At 38.2% G+C, this 20606-nt stretch overlaps 1 protein-coding gene across 1 annotated transcript in view; it reads left to right on the forward strand.

The window, feature by feature from the left end:
- The window catches only part of TPH2 (tryptophan hydroxylase 2), a 97002-nt gene extending 79686 nt beyond the window's left edge, over positions 1–17316 (forward strand). Inside the window, exons 9-11 of the mRNA XM_017510083.2 lie at positions 4998–5093; positions 15469–15602; positions 15731–17316. Coding sequence (XP_017365572.1) covers positions 4998–5093; positions 15469–15602; positions 15731–15905 — 405 coding nt within the window. The 3' untranslated portion in view covers positions 15906–17316. The remainder of the gene's footprint in view (positions 1–4997; positions 5094–15468; positions 15603–15730) is intronic.
- Positions 17317–20606: the final 3290 nt, after the last annotated feature.

Consider the following 20606-nt stretch of genomic DNA (forward strand, 5'->3'; position numbering starts at 1 on the left):
ATTATTCAGAGCAAGTTTGTGATTCAAATTTTGCTAACAACCTAATTTCACATGCACCTTACCATTTCTGTTTATCTGTTAGCCACACATGGAGCTGCAAATAGAAAACTGTCCCAAACCAAAAAGTCTAATTCTGTAAAGAGAATGGGCTATAGAAATAGCATTTAGGGGCCTTCCTCGGTTGAGGACAGCAGGATACCAAAGGAGAAAGTGGATAGGGAATGAGCAGATGGTGCTCTGTAAGGCCAGAGTTTCTGGAAGGACTCCCAGATGGGATCTGGGGCCAGAGAGCATTCTGAGTGATGGAAAGGAAGAACACAGGGGCTTTTTCCTCTGAGGTTGCTCTGATTCTGGAAGCACATTAACTAAAGACACACTGGGTGAGAGATTTAGCTTTGACTCTTTAGTTAAATTGATGCAGACCTACCTTTTAATTCTTACCTTAAACTAGGATGGTTTGCCAATTCTATGGGAAGACTGTGTGTGTCTATGGCATACCAGATTTTTTCAGAGGCTCTCTTACTGTGTTTTGGTTTAGATGATAACTGTGACCATGCATTATGTATGCATTGATTTAGCATAGGAAAAATTAAACATGCTTAATAGGCTGACCAAAACCCTCCTGTAGCTGGCTCTGAATGTGTATTTTGGATCCCTTTGAATTTGACAGCACATTTTTCTAAGAGCTCTCCCATATTCAATGTTAAGGCTCCAAAGATTTCATGTCAGGTGTTGTAAGTGCAATATAAATTAGGAAAATCAGCAAAGGCACACCAAGGAGATGCTGTGATGTTCTAGTTTTCCTCCATTTTAGACTTTTATTTCTCAATTTTTTGGTTGTAAAGGAAAATCATGTGTCTATTAATTCTTTATCTAGAAACTTTAAAATGTGGCAGATGTTGATGTCAAACTCCTAAAATTCTGAGCTCTAGATCTCTTAAATGTCGCTGACTAGACTGCTCCTGGGTAAATCCCTTCATCTTCCTCAATTTTAGTTTTCCTTTAGGTAAAATAGGAGAGCTGAACTTCTAAGCCTTTGTTCTATATTCTATGACTGTGTGATTACTTCTCTTCTTTGCACCCAGAATTATGCAAACATTTTTTGAGGATATACTTGAAGGCTGTGTTTTAGCTTTTCTTTTTTTTTTCCCATTTATTTATTTTATTGCATTTTAGGTTTTGGGGTACATGTGAAGAACATGCAAAATTGTTGCGTAGGAACACACATGGCAGTGTGATTTGCTGCCTTCCTCCCCATCACCTACATCTGGCATTTCTCCCCTTGCTATCTCTCCCCAGCTTCCCACCCCCCACCGTCCCTCCCCTATTTCCCCCCAACTGACCCCAGTGTGTAGTGCTCCCCTCCCTGTGTCCATGTGTTCTCATTGTTCAACACCCGCCTATGAGTGAGAACATGCGGTGTTTGATCTTCTGCTCTTCTGTCAGTTTGCTGAGAATGATGGTTTCCAGGTTCATCCATGTCCCTACAAAGGACCCAAACTCATCGTTTTTGATGGCTGCATAATATTCCATGGTGTATATGTGCCACATTTTCCCTATCCAGTCTATCGTCGATGGGCATTTGGGTTGGTTCCAGGTCTTTGCTATTGTAAACAGTGCTGCAATGAACATTCGTGTGCACGTGTCCTTATAGTAGAACGATTTGTAATCCTTTGGATATATACCCAGTAATGGGATTGCTGGGTCAAATGGAATTTCTATTTCATGCAGTTGCATTTTTTATCTTGGTTCTTCTCCTAAGGGCTCTGTGATATTTACTTCCAACCCCTTGCCATCCCTAGCCCGAGCCATATTCCTGATCACTCACCACTGTTAGGTGTCACTGCCTTCTAGCTGGTCTGTTTTCACTCACCGTTGCTCCCCTACAATCTAGTTTTCATGCAGCACCTCCATGACCTTTTGAAAGCTGAGTTAGTACATATCTTTCTCCTGCCTAAAACCCTCCAGCAACTTCCCATTGCTCTTGGAAAGAAAAAATCTATTCCTGCCTCAAGGTCTTTGCACTTGCTATTTTCCCTTCTAGGAACATCCTTTTCTCTAGATCCTTGCACGACTGCCTTTTTAAATTTCTTAATGAAAAGCTGCTTTTAAAGCTGTTTGCAGCTTAAACATCACCCCTTCACAGAAGCTGTCCCTGACCCTTTTTCTAAAATAATTGCATTCCCTTCTTAATATTTGACATATTACATGGTTTTTATTATATATAGAATACATTCCACTTGACGCTACCTGGCTATTGATTTTTGTTTTTGTTATTGCCTGTCTCATCCCAGTAGCATATGTGCTTCATGGGATTACAGGCTTTGTTGCCTTGTTCATTGTGTATCCTTAGCATCTAGGGCAGTCTGGCATGTAATAGTTGCTGAAGAAGGATTTGTAGAATAGATGAATGAATGGATGGATGGATGCCACAGAATAGATGAACGAGTAGATGGATTGATGTCACAGGAAGGAAAACTACAGCGCATGGTTGGAGTCATATAGCTAATTAGAAGCAGGGCCCAGACTAGAACTTGGATCCCTTTGTGTGTTTCTTCCAGGTCATTCTCCACATGCAAGCCTAACTTTGAGATCATTCATTCATTCACCATTTATTTATTAATGGTTCTTATTGAGGCCTAGTATCTTACAGACACTAGTCTAGATCAGTTTTTTTCGAGTAAGGATGATGTTGCTCCCCTGGGAACATTTGCCAATGTCTGCAGACATTTTTGGTTGTTACAAAGTGGTGGGGAGGCTACTGGCAACTAGTGGGTAGAGACCAGAGATGCTGCTAAACATCCTACAATGTCAATAGTCAGCACTATTGACATTTTAGGCTACATAATTTTTGTGGGGACAGACTCCCATAACAATTATGTAGCCTAAAATGTCAACAGTGCTGACTTTGGAAAACCTTGTTCTAAATGAACAGAGATACCTGCTTTTGTGGAGTCTATAGTCTAGTGTGGGGGTACAGATGATAAACCGCACATATCATGCATACAGAAATTGCAGGCTATGTCAAAAAGTGGTTGATGGAAAGAACAAAAAGGTAGAACAGAGTAAGGAGAAGTGCTGATAGGTGCCATAGGTTGTGATAAAGGGTAGGAAGGGCTGTTATTTTATCTTATTTTATTTTATTATTTTTGAGACAGAGTGTTTCTCTTGTTGCCCAGGCTGGAGTGCAATGGCACTATCTCAGCTAACTGCAACATCTGCCTCCTGGGTTCAAGCAATTCTCCTGCCTCAGCCTCCTGAGTAGCTAGGATTATAGGTGTGCCACCATGTCCAGCTAATTTTTGTATTTTTAGTAGAGATGGGGTTTCACCATGTTGGCCACGCTGGTCTCAAACTCCTGACCTCAGGTGATCCAACTGCCTTGGCCTCCCGAAGTGCTGGGATTACAGGAGTGAGCCATCCTGTCCGGCGTAGGGCTATAATTTTAGTCACTTTGGGAGGTGAATCAGGAAAAAAATTTTTACTTCTGGAGGTTAAGCTCCATGACCTGGAAATGATCAGTCCTTTGGGTCAGCCCAGTGCTGCAGAGCTTTGGATAATTCAACTTCAGAGATCACTCTCACATTAAAAATATATAAATATATAACCTTCCTGAACCAAAGGACATCTTAGCCTCCAAATAAAAATAGAGCAAACTGCCATGTGCTAGAAATAATTATTATTTTCTGCTCCTTTTCAGGAGTGTTTAAATTCTCTTTCTCAACACCTTCAAATGCTCTATCATCACTAATGCAGGACAGTGTTAATTTGATGGAATTTTTATTGCTTGTTGTCAGCATCTCACTTTTCTTTCAGAGCAAAAATAGAGTTCAGCCTCTCTCGACAGCACTGTGGGTTTTTTTTCCCCTTGCTGTGCAGAGATTCCTCATCTGCTTAGGTTGATTTCTTAAACCCAACAGAAGCAATTGAATATATTAATGTTCTGGGGATGTTGTAGTAGTTGATGCTGATAAAACTTGGGTCAATAAAGTGTGTATGTGTGTGTGCATAACACCCCCCACACACCGCTTTCCCATTTATAATAGATCGACTTACAGTTTTTTTAACTTCATGATGGTGTGAAAGTGACATGCATTCAGTAGAAAGCATACTTCAAATTTTGAATTTCGATCTTTTCAGCACTTTATTATAAAATAGGCTTTGAGTTAGATGATTCTGCTCAACTGTAGACTAATGTAAGTGTTTTGAGCACTGTTAAGGTAGGCTAGACTAAGGTAGGATGTTCAGTAGGTTAAATGTATTAAATGCATTTTCAACTTAGGATGTTATTTTTAACTTATTGGGTTTATTAAAATGTAAACCTATTATAAGTCGAGGAGCATGTACACACACATATATAAATCTACACATGGACATACATGTGCAAATATAGATATACATTTAAGATTTTACTAAAAATTACATTAAAATTGTGTTTTTGGTAATTTGGTAGTCATATAGAGGTACTTGCTTTCTTGGTTTTTCTCTCTCTTGCATTTTTTTTTTTAACCACAATTCTTTACCAAGCATTGGCACCTAATGGGGACCCAAAAAATGTTTGTTGAATGAATAAACAAATTGCAAAAAGCTGTTTGCAATTCCTGGATTCCAACTTATTTTTCCACATTTGCATAAACTGATTTATGTCATTGAAACACAGCTTGGTAAATATGTAGCATATTGTTATGGAGGTATCATTGTGATATATTTATTCATTTCTGTATCTGTGTTTTTGTTTTTAAAATGATTTCAGGGGTTATAATCTGACTCATAGTGCTTCTGAATTCAGGAAGCATAAGACTTAGTAGTTAATACTTTTTTCATGTACGTTCAACTTAGGGGATAATACTAAGCTAGAGAATAGATTTCAATAAATGTTCTTGAGTTAGATGTATTGAAGAAATTATGCACAGTACACCATTTTGTTTTGGGTGCCATTTTATCCTATCGAATAACTTATTGACCAGCTCACTGGATATATGTTCATTTTTCCTCAGTGCTATTTCTTCACGATCGAGTTTGGCCTTTGCAAGCAAGAAGGGCAACTGCGGGCATATGGAGCAGGACTCCTTTCCTCCATTGGAGAATTAAAGGTATGAAGCTGTGAATGAAAATATCCTTCCCAAACAAGCTGGTTCAAGGTCATGGAAAATATTGATTTGTTTGTCTGAGCATTTCTACTCACAGATACTGCATAAATATTTAACATAGAGGATTTGGCACCTCAGATGTGGGTGCTGACCTAACTTTTTGCATTTCTGAAAATGGGTCATGCCTTTCTGGGTTTGTGGTGTGACTCAAATGGATGAGCAGCCATGTGCACAAATCAACAGCAATGACAAATGTATGCCCAAATCTTGGGTAACAAATGGCTGGCCTAAATTTAGTGCTTAAAAGTGGGCAGTGAGCTAGCAGTGATCCTACTGATTGAAATTCACTTGTGAGTGTGGCTTGGTTACTCTGATTTCTGTCACCTCCCTGGCTCCTTTGGACTCCTCAGCATCTACTTCCTCAATGGCAGTTTGATGTTATTTCAGCTTCTTCAAAATTAATGTGCCTTAAAACATTTGTGGACATAAACAGCTTGGAAAAACAAACCAAATAAGTATATTATCAGACAGGTATCTAATATGTGTAATGATGCCTAAAGAATGCTAATTTTTGCTTTAAAATACAATAAAATGGTCATTTTTTTCAGAAATGTTGAGACCTGGAATATTCTGATATAAATACTCTGGGCATTTAAGAATTGCCATTTATATCATGGGGGGATAGCAAGTTTTGGTGAATTTTAAATGCAGTGTGACATACAGTCTAGACTAGTACTGAAAATAATTTAATATTTCGTTGACTATTCAGACTAAGGTCAAGATTATGGATCATTCTTGAGTTTTTATTTTGAGCATTGATTATCCTTATGTAATATAAATGGGAAGTATATAGTTATTGGTACTTTTGGGTCATTTGTATTATTGAAAGATGCAATGTAATTGTAGTTTTATTGAGTCTGGTCATTTTATGACTCCATTCATTCATTCAGTCATTCCTCAAACATTTGGTTGAACACCTAGTGCCATGTACTATGGCAGTCACTGGGGATAAAAAGACAAGTAATAATGATGAAGAATAAGAAGAAAGACCTAGTGCGGTGGCTCATGCCTGTAATTCCAAAACTTTGGGAGGCTGAGGCAGGTAGATCACTTGAGGTCAGGAGTTCAAGGTCAGTCTAGCCAACATGGTGAAATCCCATCTCTACAAAAATGTGAAAATTAGCTGGGCATGATGGCGGGTGCCTGTAATCCCAGCTACTTGGGAGGCTGAGGTGAGAGAATCGCTTGAACCCAGGAGGCGGAGGTTGCAGTGAGCCAAGATCACACCGCTGCTCTCTAGCCTAGAGGACAGAGGAGACTCCATCTCAAAAAAAAAGAAAAAAGAAAAGAAAAGAAAAGAAAAAACAGTAATGGTAATAGCCAGACCAATCATTTAAATAGACAATATTTCTGGTGCTTTAGATATATTAACCCATGTAATGCTCATAAGAAACCAACGAGATAAGGGATATTATTATCACAGATGGGAAAACCGAGGTGTAAAGACATTAAAAGAACTTGCCTAACATTACAGTTAATAAGTGTTGAGCTGGGCCCAAATCCCAGCCTTCTAGGCTCTAAGATCAGAGCTCCTAACCACTAGTCTGCACTCCCTGGGATCCCTGCCATGAAAGAGTTTATAATACATTTTAGTGCAAGAGATAGACAACCAATTATATAACACAAAAAGAAATGTGCCTGGCTCATATTAGGCCATGCCTGAGAAGGCTTCCTCACAAGGACCCTGCTGCCCAAGTTGATTCTTGAGGGATGAAAGGGTAAATAAGGAAAGGATGGAGTGCACAGATCTGTCAGCGGAGAGCCATGTGTGGACCCTCAAGATTCTAGTTAAAGCTGGTCCATTTAGGACCTTGTATAGAGCTGGAGGAAAGAAAACTATGAAAAACCTTTTAAAAGTTCTGGTGGCACGGTAGGAGCTTTGTAGGAAGTTTGCAGAAGCCTTTACCAATAATATTTAGAACTAGTCTCCAAGTGATGAAAGAAAAATGTTTTAATATTTGCCAGCAACTTGTGTACAGTCTTTATCGAGACAAACATGGCAATCAAAATGCCCATTGTTTATAAGCTGAGAATTTGCCAATATTTTTCAAGGAGAGGCTTCTTGCTGAATTTTGATTCTGCAGTTGAAATTTAGGAGAGTTGCAAACGTGGAGAGAAGAATATTATTAAAATTTGGACATTTTAATTAAAAATTGTACAAAAGGAAAAAAAATAGACTAAGTATTGGCAAACCATCTCTGCGGTCTTGTTTGAAAGGGCAAAAGTTTTAGATTGTACTAAATTTTATAACTCACTGGAGCAAAAATGGCCATGCAGGTTGACATCGTTGGTAATTTATAATAGCTTTTGTTCAATCCCAACTTTCCATTTTGTTCAGATAAAAAAAAAAACCCCATGCAATTACTGTGCTGAAATGTTTTCTTATGGTTTGTAATATTTCTGTAAATTTATTGTGATATTTTAAGGTTTCCCCCCTTTATTTTCCATAGTTGTATTTTAAATGATTCGGCTCTGCATTATTTGAATCAGTCTGCCGAGAATCCATGTATATATTTGAACTAATATCATCCTTATAACAGGCACATTTTCAACTTAAGGTTTTACTCCATCATGCACAGTTTGAGTTAAATACATTTTTGAAATATGGACACTGAAAAAAAAAAACCTGGTCTATTTAAAGAAGTGTCTGGGGTTCAACATGACTGGAATAGAGGATAATGTTCAACCTAACAAAAACCTGATGACTTGATGTTATGTGGTAATTTTTTAAAAAACTAAATTCTCAACAAAGAATCCATTTGGTGTTAATCTTAGTGTGGTGGGCAAAGCTCACAGCAATAGCATGATGTCATATCCCCTTAAGACCATGCCCTCTATAGAGCGTTTCTTGATTTCCCTGAACAAAAGAGTCAGAAAATGATGTAGCTCTTCAGCTATTTACATTCTCAGACGGTTTATAAGTTACACGAGAAATAAAGGAAACAGATCTCTCTCATGTCCCTGACTTTCCACAGGGTCTTCTGGTCTGGTTAATGAGGCATGTGTGGGCAGCGCTAGGATGAATCTGTTGTTTTTGTTCCTATTGGTGTGGATAGAATCATTTGGAAATGGATATCATCCAGAAATACTTACCAAGAAGGATATTGTTCGCGGAGTGCCTTCTTGCTCTGGTCCATCACCCCCAGTCATTAGCGTTCTTCCATTCTCAAATTTCAACACCTCAACACCCCTATGATTTCTACGTTGGACCATCTTTACAATTCATAAATACTTTCTATGCAAAATATCTTCTGATTTTTCACAGAGGATACATAACACAAGACGCTTTCCCTATCACCTTTTCTTCCACATTCTCCTTGCCCTGATTGTGAAGGTACCCAGAGACCTCTCAAAGCACTTCTGAGTACTTTTAACCTATATTTGAATGAAAAAATGATAGTCCTGGACTCATGTAGGGATAACTTTATTAATAGCATTGTCATAATTCATGGCTAAACAAGCTTACAGTTTTGAGTGCAGTTACCTTTTGCAGTAAAGTATTTTATTCTGTTCCAATTGTAAGTCCCAGCTACTGGAGGGTTTTGGTGTCATCTTTGTAACTTTTTAGATGGAGTTGATGGGGGTTTTGGTGTCATCTTTATAACTTTTACATAAGTAGCCATAATCACCTCTTCTTGAACAGAACACATACTAAAATTTGTGCTACAAGGGGCTAAATTTTCCTGAGGCATAGATGTTGCTCTCTAGAGCTGGCCACATACTTCAGAGCAGTGTATCTATAGTTCAGATAATTTTCATTTTTTCCTCTTATTTTTTTGACAATGCTTATTCTTTCTGAAGATAGAAACAAAATAAATATGGAAAAGCTTGCAAACGTTGGCATAAATCTTACAACCATAAACACTACATTTTCCCCCTCAGCAACGGTTGCTCCTCTCTTATTCTAATTATCTGTTCTGTGGTGTACTTACAGGAATGCCGAAAAGTGCATTTGGTAGGGCTTTTCCATACCTTTCATTACTGTGGAGAACAATTAATCATGAGTAGAGTTACCTGGAACACTGACTTTAAAGAAAAGGTTGAAAATAGGATAATTGCCTTACCCACAGTCTGGCTTGTGTCCTTTCTTTCACACTTTTTCTCTTTATCCTGAGTTGATTTAACTATAGTCTCTCATTTTTTGATTTGTTGTGTGTCTGCTTATTCATTTATTTTGTTCAAAAAACACAAAATCGGTGGTCCAAGATTTCAAGAAGTAGGAATGTAGTAGGTAAATTCTAAGAAAGGGATTGATATGGATCTTTGTTGGGCCCAATTCTCTTGAAGAAGTGACAGTAAAGTTTGTTCACATTAGGTGGTAAGGAAATGATTGCTAGTTAATGAATTGGCTGAGTGTTATATCAAAAAGTTAACCCATCTTGAAATCAAAAGGCAATTTCTATTCCTTTTTCATGAGTAATGGTAATGTCTAGATATTTATATCTTTCAGGCCAGAGACTAGAATTTTTTTTTTTTTTTTTTGAGTACCCTTAGCCCCTACCCCATAGTAGTTGCTGACATATTACATATAAATACATCTGTTTTGTTCTTCAGGTTTTGAAAAAACTGATGGTTTAAACAAATTTACATTTTTTTTTTTTTGGCTTTAGTTTTAGGATATTGTGCATGACAAATTTATTGTGTTGCCTTGAAATAGCTATTAATCAGCATTCTCAGAACAGCTTTATATTTATTAGAAGCATTTGTATTTATTACCACTTGCAGTAACTCTGGGAAGTGATCAGAATTACTGCTAGTCTTCTAAGGGCCTTGCAGGTTCTCTGATGTCATCTGTTTGGTCAATGGTGTGACTAGAGTAAGGACTCACTGCTGCTGAGCTCCCACACGTTTACCCTGTTCCGATGGCTTTCCAGTCCCTTCCTCCTGCTCTTTCTTTCCATGAAGTTAGCACTGTGGGTAATGACAGAGTAAATGCTGGATGTTGGGAGATGGAAACTGTGTCTTTGGTTTTTGGGGAAGGATTGCTTGAAGACAAAGGCTGTTCCCTCGACCCTGCAGCTTATTCAAATTGATGAAGCCTAATTGTGAATTTAAAAAAGTGTAATACGTCATTGCCTAGTTTGGCAATGGGGATATAGATGTCACGTTGTGCTTGTTTAGCAGGATGAGGTTTTGAGGGAGGCTGAAAAATATTATACACACATAATGCATTTATACATATACACATGTATATATTTGTTGTTTTTTTGATGTGGGAAAAGATTATTGTGGTGTGAGTGTAGGAGTGTCTGCAAATTCTTATTCAGAATCTAGGGCCCAAACTACTCACAAACCTGACTTCACACTTGAGTTTTTTTCCCCCTAACTTTAACCAGCCCTAATATAGACAGTGAGGATCACAGGGTTTGCACGTAGAATAGTTGAGATAATAACTCTGTCATTGCAAAAGCAGGTGTCTGGGAAGAAGGAAGATTTTAAACTGATGAACCCAGGGAAGGCACTATGATAGTCTAGGACCTGAAAGCCTCAGAGCTGAAGATGTTTCATTCTCTGAGGGTTTCAGACCCCTGAGGGAGAAGGGCTGCGCAAATGGTAGACGGTGTGGCTAAATACATGTGTATACAAAGCATCATCTCTGGACTGAATTAGTGATAACCACATATACCGAGCAATTCCCATGCCAGGCACTTTGCAGCTATTACCTTATTTAATTTTGACCACAATCCCAGGTTATAGATACTACTATTAGTATTTCCATTTTCCAGATGAATACTAAAATGGGCTTACAGAGGTAAAGTAATTTGCCCAAGGACATGTAGTTACGTAGAGATGGAGTGAGATTTAAACCTCAATTCTTAATCATAAAAACTGGTATATATATATATAATATGTGTGTGTGTGTGTATATATATATATATATATATTTTTTTTTTGTTGTTGTTTGTTTTGTTTTGTTTTGGAGTTGGAGTCTCACTCTCTCGTCCAGGCTAGAGTGCAGTAGCGTGATCTCAGCTAACCGCAACCTCCACCTCCCTGGTTCAAGCAATTCCTCTGCCTCAGCTTCCTGAGTAGCTGAGATTACAGATGTGTGCCATCATGCCTGGCTAATTTTTATGTATTTTTAGTAGAGATGGGGTTTCACCATGTTGACTGAAGACCTGTATTTTTAATTACCTTATAGTATTTTCTACTAATAGTTGGATTCTGAGAATTTTTTGATATTGAAAAGAGATTTTTATATTCAAAAAGATGGAATGGCAAATAAGTCTTAATCTGTGCACTAAAGTCAATTAATGGGTAGTAGCCACCTGTGTGGAGAAGGGTGGGAAGTCTATCCCCAGGCCCAGTGAGACAGGCTGCTATGGCCAATTTATTGTGGCTCGTGTGGAGAAAGGTAAATGTGGTAGAATGCTGTGTACTTGCAGGCTTTGTTAAAATTATATTTCAAGAAGAGTCTTAGAATTAATATAGGTCAATCTCTTCAGTTTATCAAAGATAAAGCTGCAGCCCAACATGGGGTAGTTTCACTCATTTGATATTATATGTCTAGCCTCCAGGGACAGCTACATTTAGAACCCAGGTCTCCTGGTTCCCAGCCCTGTGCCCTTGTCTCTAGCACTATGGGTAAATCCAAAATAGTCCTTTTAGAGAGTGTTCTGATGAGAGAAGGTGACTCTCAAGTATTCCTATACTTTAAAAATGGCTTGAAAGTAAAAGACTGTCAACTAGATTCTGTCAGCATTATAAAGCTTCTCTCTGCAGGAAGTTGGATTAATTCTTGTAAACTTCAGGATATCAGACTGCTAACGTTTCAAGACAGAATCACTGCAGAGTTCCCTGGGGACATCAAGTAGTTTGGTTCAACATTTACAGAGAATCTACTCTGGACGTAGAGAAGAGGGTACAATAGCTGCTCTCCAAAACTGAGGGGCTTAGAGAGAGACATGGATAGAAATTGAGAAGCAAACTCAGACTTCTCTATTTTGGGAGGCCGAGGCGGGTGGATCACGAGGTCAAGAGATCGAGACCATCCTGGTCAACACCGTGAAACCCCGTCTCTACTAAAAATACAAAAAATTAGCTGGGCATGGTGGCGCATGCCTGTAATCCCAGCTACTCAGGAGGCTGAGGCAGGAGAATTGCCTGAACCCAGGAGGCGGAGGTTGCGGTGAGCCGAGATCGCGCCATTGCACTCCAGCCTGGGTAACAAGAGCGAAACTCCGTCCCAAAAAAAAAAAAAAAAAAAAAAAAAAAAAAGAAGTTGGAATCAAAGACACTGATGCTATTTTACACCCCTTGGGACACACTGTAGTATTCAGAGAGAGGAGACCTCTTGGGCTGCGTGGATGTTCCTGGAAATCAGCACACAGTCAGTTCATGGTCAGGTAAATGAGGCCATTTATATGGGTGATCATCACCTCATTGTTGGCTTCATTCACTGGCTGCTCCCCCATCTCCCCGCTCTTGTCATTCTCCAGACTAATCCATGGGTACCATTATTATCCCCATGTTCATTAACAGCCAAACAGCAGCACTGGTTCCATACTCCATGGGTGGAAAAGTCTTCAGCAGATAACCAGCATATCACATGCATAGCAGGCTCCTCAAGGTAGGCTGCAATTTTGAGAACTTAGGACAATTAACTTCCAATTTTTCCTTTAAATATTACATGGGGCAAGTGTGATCTATATTGCTTAATGGTCTGCCTTAAATTACATATGTGAACCCACTTATTTTTCTTGAAGTCTGAGGCAGAGCACCCTTATGCTCTGGGCCTTTTCTTGGTCTACCTTAATCCTTTTTAGCTGTTAAAATGACTAAATAGGCCGGGTATGGTGGCTCATGCTTGTAATCCCAGCACTTTGGGAGGCTGAGGCGGGTGGATCACGAGGTCAGGAGATCGAGACCAACCTGGCCAACATGGTGAAACTTCGTCTCAACTAAAAATTCAAAAATTAGCCAGGTGTGGTGGCTTGTGCCTGTAGTCCCAGCTACCTGGGAGGCTGAGGCAGGAAAATGACTTGAACCCAGGAGGCAGAGGTTGCAGTGAGCTGAGATAGTGCCACTGCACTTCAGTATGGGCAACAGGGTGAGACTCCATCTCAGAAAAAAAAAAAAAAAAGGACTAAGCAAGTATCTGGCTAACCAGCGGAATTGTCACAAAATGATTTTTTTCTAAAACCACACTGATTTCAGTCTGTCATTGCATACACACATTCTGGAGGCATCCTCTATACATAGTGACTGCTAAGGTTGCTAATGTCTTATAGAAGCGTTGGAGACACAGATGAGTTTCTCTTCTTTCTTGTGCTTGTCCTTGATCCAGTGAAATGTCCTTAGCTTAGCAAAGGATGTCCCAAGGGAGCCATGGCTTTAATGTTCTTATAGTCTGTTCTGCTACCACTCTGGCCATGCCCCTGAATGCAGGGATGAGAGAGCAGAAAGATTGAACACACTGAGCCAGCCACTGTCCTTTCTGTATGTACTGATGGATGAAGACTATTAGAACAACATAGCACATTAAATGTAACCCGAATGGATGGATGCAAAGAAAGCTAATTCAAATTCTGAAAACCATGGCAAGCCAATAGGAAGCCAATTTTTGTAGAGGAGCAACAGCTTTCATAAAGGGACATTTTGTTTCTTGAAACTGTGAATTTGTTTCTAAAATTGTGGACAGAATTATTGGTCATGTGGAACCAAAATCCTTTGATGTTCACTGCACTGCATTGAATCTAGCACAAATATATTTGTAAGCGTAGTGACCTTCTGCTTATAATGAAGTTGTTCTGTGGGCCAAAAAAATGAGTTCATGCTGAGAGGCCCTCTGCATTCTGTGATTCATGTATGCATTTATCCGGACAACGGAACTTGGCCGGAAAGCAAATTGTACGCAGGGTGCCCTTTCTCTTACATGTCAGTCTTCTGGTTCTCAATTGCATTTTCAAATTTAGGGAACCACAGACTTCTTCATGGAGGGCTGTAAATCATTCCATGCATTTTGAAATTGTTGGAGGAGTGCACGAAGAATATTGAACAGGAAAGGGTTTTCAGAATTTATCCAGGAAACCTTAGCTGTTAGAGACTGAGAAGGTAGAAAAGTACATGGGTGGAATCCAGAGGCTGGAATAGGGAGTGTCTTCAGAATCTTCCAGCCCAAAACTCTTATTTACAGTTGAGGAAATGGAGGTACAGGGCGGTTCAATGATTGCTGAGGTTACACTGTTAGACCTGGACTAAAGCCCAGTTTTCCAACTCTCAGTTCATGGTAGTTTCTACTGCTCCTTTTCTCCTCTCTGACTTTTTCTCCCAACAAATTTACCTCTTAAATTAAGGATAAGAATAAGGAAGAGAATTTCTCAAAATATAGGTCACAACCATTTATGTCGGAGTCACCTTGGATTCCTTTAAAATGAAGATTTCTGGGTTTCATCCAGACCTGCCAAATAAAATTGAGACCTGGATATCTGTATTTTCATAAGCTCCTCAGTGATCCTTACACATGTTGTGTTTTTAGAACCATCAATCTAGGGTCTATACATAGGCAGGAGGCACATGGCAGGAAATGACCACTAACTTTTAACATCACTGAATTTATCTTGAAAATATAGTCATTCATTGCTCCCTGCTGTTCTTAGTGCCAGTCATGTAGTGAGCTGAATGGAGCTAATGATGGTTCAAAGAGTAATTATCCCAGCTTTCCTGTTTTTCTAATACCTGCTCTTGGCATAACTTTACCTATTAATATTAGCTTTTTTCCCCTCAAGTGGCAATATTTATCTGCTGTACTTGGTGGAAGGTAAATGAATGCTTTGTAAGTATCCTCAAATATACAGGCCCACTCCAGACTCTGTTGATACACAGTACCTGGCCTCAAAATATCTTGCAATGAGAAGACAAATAGTTTAGTCAGAGCCTCAATTACCTCTCCATGAAGATAATTATTACTTCTGTCATTTAAGTGAAATTTTAGTGCATTTCTTATAGCAATAAATTTAAGAGCATATTTATGCTGTCCTTGCTTCTTTTCATAGCATAGATTTAAAATTGCATTTCTGTGGGAGTGTATCTCTGAACTATCCTTCAGTATGAATTTGGCTGGTAATAAATTAAATAATACCACAATCTCATTTTCTCACACAGTACCTAGTACACTTAAAAGAAAACAAAACAAACAAGCAAAATCCTAGTGACCAATTTACTCTGCACACAGGAGAGTTCTGTATTTCATGGCATGCTGGTAACCGAGCAGCTCTGCAAGATTACCGAACTATCAAATGTGTTGTAAAAATGTGATGTCATGGCACTTTGGAAGTCTCATTACAGAGTTTAACAGGTTTTGTGGTATATTTTGCAGCATGCCCTTTCTGACAAGGCATGTGTGAAAGCCTTTGACCCAAAGACAACTTGCTTACAGGAATGCCTTATCACCACCTTCCAGGAAGCCTACTTTGTTTCAGAAAGTTTTGAAGAAGCCAAAGAAAAGATGAGGTAAACTTGTTTTTCTCCTACCTAGAGAAAATAACTTTTTATTTTTCTGTCTCTATTCTTTCCTTCTATCTATCTCTTGTACCAATGAGGGTTGATCACATCTCTCTCTATTTCTGTTTATTCTGCAGGGACTTTGCAAAATCAATTACCCGTCCCTTCTCCGTATACTTCAATCCCTATACACAGAGTATTGAAATTCTGAAAGACACCAGAAGTATTGAAAATGTGGTGCAGGACCTTCGCAGTGACTTGAACACAGTGTGTGATGCCTTAAACAAAATGAATCAGTATCTGGGGATTTGATGCCTGGAACTGATGTTGCCAGTGTAATCTTTTTGGGGCTTAGCAGCAATCCAGTCAATGTCATATAACACAAATAACCTTCCGTGTCATGGCTTGGCAAATAAGCATGCAATTCTGTATATCTATACCATCTTGTAACCTACTGTGTTAACATATAAAACAACATAAGAAACTCAATGGCAGATAACCACTCATTGTATGAAAGAGTGTAATATGTTTAAATGTCTTTAAAAGATTTGACATTCCTGCTTAGTGTCCTTAACCAAAATGCATCTACTTAAAATTTGTAACAAATAGCCCTTTTAGGAGTCTGTCTTATGCCCTTTTCTTTCTCAGATCTAAGCCTTTCCTTTGTTCATTAGACAAAACGAAAAAACAGGGAAACTGTTTCTGTTTTCAATAGTATCAGTGTTTCACAGCATTGCTTGAGATAAACCCAGAATTTTAGGAAACTTCCCATCACAATAACAAAAGATTCAATATTCTGTTTCAAAAACTGTTGAGGTAACACAGCAGGTGGAATGATTTTTAGGTTGAGTATTTATACAATGCAAAAAAAGACCTTTTTACAAATGGAACATGTAGGTTGCATTGACCTTGTAGAACCTGAGTTATGGCAAGCTTCCTGAAGTATTTTGGAGGATAGTACTTCCAGAAAGGACATTAGGTAAGACTAAACAGTGGGCAATCAATCTCCGGACTATGAATTTTATGCTGGAATAAAGTAAATCATCATTATCAGGTGATTAAACATTTTTTTTCTGGTCAGAGGAGAATAAAATCTCAGCTATAAAGATCATCTTAGATTTCAGAGATGTGGAAGTTGAGTCACAAAGAAGTTGTGATTTGCCTGAAGCGGCACAGTTAGTTGTGCACTAACAGTCATAGTGCACTGCACTTTCCTTTTGTTTTGCTGATAAATCTGTCTGGTGCCTGCATGTGTTTCTGTCATCCAAGATAGGAAAGTTCTTTTTGGTATGTGCATGTGTTAGTATGTCACCGGAGATGGAAAATAATGCCTGTCCGAACTAATGTTTATCAGTAAACAGAAGTTGGCTGTGGTCAAGGGTTGCCCACAGTATATATGTTGTTTCCCCTCATAGCTGAAAATCAGGCCAAATCTATGGAAGGTTTTCCACTTTCCCAAAGTTTTGGCAACTTTGGGTAAACAGTAGTGACACAGCATAAATTTTTGGTGGCCTTTGCAGTAAAAGATGAAATTAAGTGGTTAGGTGAACAAATAGAAAACTGCTGAGAGTGAATGAATTTCTTCAGATTCCCTCACCAAACATAACCACTGTTCTTCCGAGTCTGCATTTGGTAGTACAGAACAGTGGATCGGGGAAGGAGGGGGCAAGAAAACTAGAGAAGAAAAAAATGACAAAATAGCAATTTAAAATATTTAAAACTTTTAGCAATTTAAAATATTTACTTGAGCCATTTCCAAAGATGTTCTTTTAGAAAGAAATTACACATAATTTCAAACTAATTCATACTTTATATGGAGCCCACTAAGGGTCAGAAATCTTTGGACTAAATATATTCAGGAAGAACATGAGAAAGAGCTAAAAGACACATCAGGGAGAGATCAAACTAAAATGAAAACCCAGAGGTTTGAAAATTGGTCGTCTTAACTGTTGAGGATCTTTCCTCTCTGAAACATTTTCAGAACAACTGAATTCTGAGAAATAAATTGGTGGATAGAATGTGAGAATCACAAAATATAAATGTTATTCCAGGTGGAGGGAATAGTGCCTTGAAAAATTATTGGTGGTAGAAAAATGATGAACAAGCTAAATCAAATTTAAAAGATCTAGATAGAACAAGCAGTTATATATTTTGATAGTTTCATGGATCCATAAATATGTAGTTTCTTATATCTTGCTTTGCTAACTCTAGATGACCCTGAATAAGTTACTTATAAATTAGAATCCCAAATCATAATCCAGAATAGCATATCCCTAAATTTTCAGAAGTGGTTGCTGAATTTTCTCAGAGAAGAAAATTGGCTAAGAAATGCTCAATATCTGCCTTTGGTGTTGTTTTTATAATTTGGTGTTGCTTTAGACACAAGTCCTAGAGTTCTGTCATATATATATATTTTTCATTAAAAAACCCCTGTAAGTAGCCATCAAACTTTCCCCTTCCAGCCCCATGAGATTGGAACATCTTAATTAAATATAGTTGAGAGAGAATTATATTTAATTGTAAACAAATTCCCTCAACAAAAATAGCATTTCAGGTGTCTTCTGCATGGCTTGTAGTGGAATCCAATTTTCTAATATGTGCAAAATCTATCTTGTTTCAAAAATAGAAGAGATGCAAAGTAAATGGGCTTTCCCACAGAGCTTATATAGGTGTCATACAAGGAAGTGGAATCACTTGATTTTTTTTAGATTTGTTCTCCATTTGGAATAGCAGTAACCGTGGTTTTCCCCTGTGAAACAATGGAATCATGGTTTTCATTTGTTGTGAGCATTTAACATGCAAATGCCATTACAGCTAATGGTGGGAAAAATTCTATAAAATTTAATAGCCATCATAGGAAAAGTGTTGGCAGAAAAATTCCCTGTAAGGAAACAGTGTAACAAAATAATCACAGCCAGATTCTTGTCATATCTGATACCTGCTCAGTGTAACCATTTATCTCAATTATGCTTCATGACTTAAAGTTAAATTAAATAGATCCAAGGGCAATTATAAATTTAAAGACACTTGCTCACTGTCATCTCGCTGTGAGTTGTTACTTTATTATCACTTTGCTGCTGACTTCTGTAATCAGCTAATCAGAAATCAACACAAAATTCCTGGCAGGACCAGGTTGCTTATGTGCCACACTTTGCAAAAGATAGCCAAATATGATTAGTCCAGTTTTATTCTTGAAGCATTTTGTCTATTATGAGTTGGATAAGGCATATAATATATTCTTGAATGTTCATTTTTTTTGGCATAATCAGAGCATAATAGACTGTTAATAAATTATACCTTTTAAAAGTGGAAAAATTCAACTTTTGACCTGAGATTTCTTTTCTTTTCTTTTTTTTTTTTTCACATTAGTGGTGGTAGTTGTGAGACTCGGTTTTCTGACTTAGTCCCATTTATTTACTGTGTAATTTACAAATGATGCTTTATGGGCATGATATATCTGTGCTTGTCTTGCTTGCTTATAGTAAATGGTCCTGAGCCTAATGATTGTAAAATATTGCAACATTTACCAACATGAAAAGTCTACAATGAAAAACAGTGTGCTTTAATGTGAAATCAAATAGAAATACAGAGTTTCATTTTCAAATGGAGTCATGGCTCGCATCACCTCATTTTCTTCATTTGAGGAGGAAAACATTAACACAAGATGTAGTTGTCCTCCAATTCATTTGATCTAATTTTCAACTTCTAAAGAATCAAGCTCTGATGTTTATTCTCACAAACCTGTCTTACTTACAATGAAGAAGAAAGCAGTCCAGAGTTTTCTGACGTATCTGAGTTTTTTTTTCTTTTAGGAAATAATAATTATGCAAATCTTCATGTTCTGGGGAGAGTTAAGGGAATTAAAAATGGGAGACTGCTTCTTGTAATACTAAAATTGCAAATGTTTGAAATAAAATCAGTTCTAGAACATAAAATGGTGGTTCTTTATAATGTGACTTGCAGTTTCAAAACATTCATACAGTTTCTTAGAACATGTCAGGCACAGTATCAGCATTGTTTTAGACACTGAGGAGGTAAGGATGAATGAGGCAGAGGAGGCTTACACCCACTTTGAATCTACATTCTAGAGGCAGATACAGGCAAAACAAACAAACAAACAAAAACCAGATGAGTTGAAATCACAGCAAGTTTTATAAAGAAAATAATCGGGATGATATGATAAAGAGAAATGGGGAGATGGTATCAGGGATCCTGGAAAGGCCTTCCTGAGCAGGTGGTATTTTACCAAAAACCAGGGATGAAAAGGAGCCAGACCTGAAGAGGGCCATGGTTAGAGTGTTCTTGGAAGAGGAAACAACAGGGACCAAAGGCGCCAAGGCAGAAATTGGGTTGATGTGTATGAGCAAGTGACATATTATCCGTAGGTGGAATGGAATTATATGAGGGCAGCATGGAAGATGAGGATGAGATAATAGTACAGGGTTCCATAAGGGGTCAGGTGCACTCTCCATGCAGTGGAAGGTTGGAAGGGTTGTAAGGAAGACAGTGACAAGAGGGTTGTAAGGAAGGCAGTGACAAGGTCTGATTTACGTTTTTAAGAGCTTACTCAGGCTTCTCTGCGTAAAGGGAGTGTAGTGGGGTTAAAGGTTGGATGTGGGAACAAGGGTAGAATTAGTGAAACCAATTTGGAAACCCCATTGCAATATTAGGGATCTGTGATATCAATATCTTGCGTGATCATGGTGGATGTTATTAAAAATTGTTGTAATTAAATAAGTTACAAAGTGAAGTGGGTGGGTACCATCAGACGAAAAACAGAAACTGGAATGATCTGTAGCCAGGTTGATTCTCATTTGACTGGAAAAGATGTCATCCAAACATATCCTGTGTCTTTCACAAATACATAAAGCTTCCTTTGACCAACATCATGTGAAACTTTCTCTGGCCAGCTTTTAAGGGAAAAAAATCTAGTTTGAAAAGCAAATGCATTTTTTTTTAATGAGTCACAGATACTGACAACAGAAGCAAAAATGACACCAAAAATGAGGTATT

This window comes from Cebus imitator, unplaced genomic scaffold (assembly GCF_001604975.1).
Source record: "Cebus imitator isolate Cc_AM_T3 unplaced genomic scaffold, Cebus_imitator-1.0 Scaffold429, whole genome shotgun sequence".
Taxonomy (NCBI): Eukaryota; Metazoa; Chordata; class Mammalia; order Primates; family Cebidae; genus Cebus; species Cebus imitator.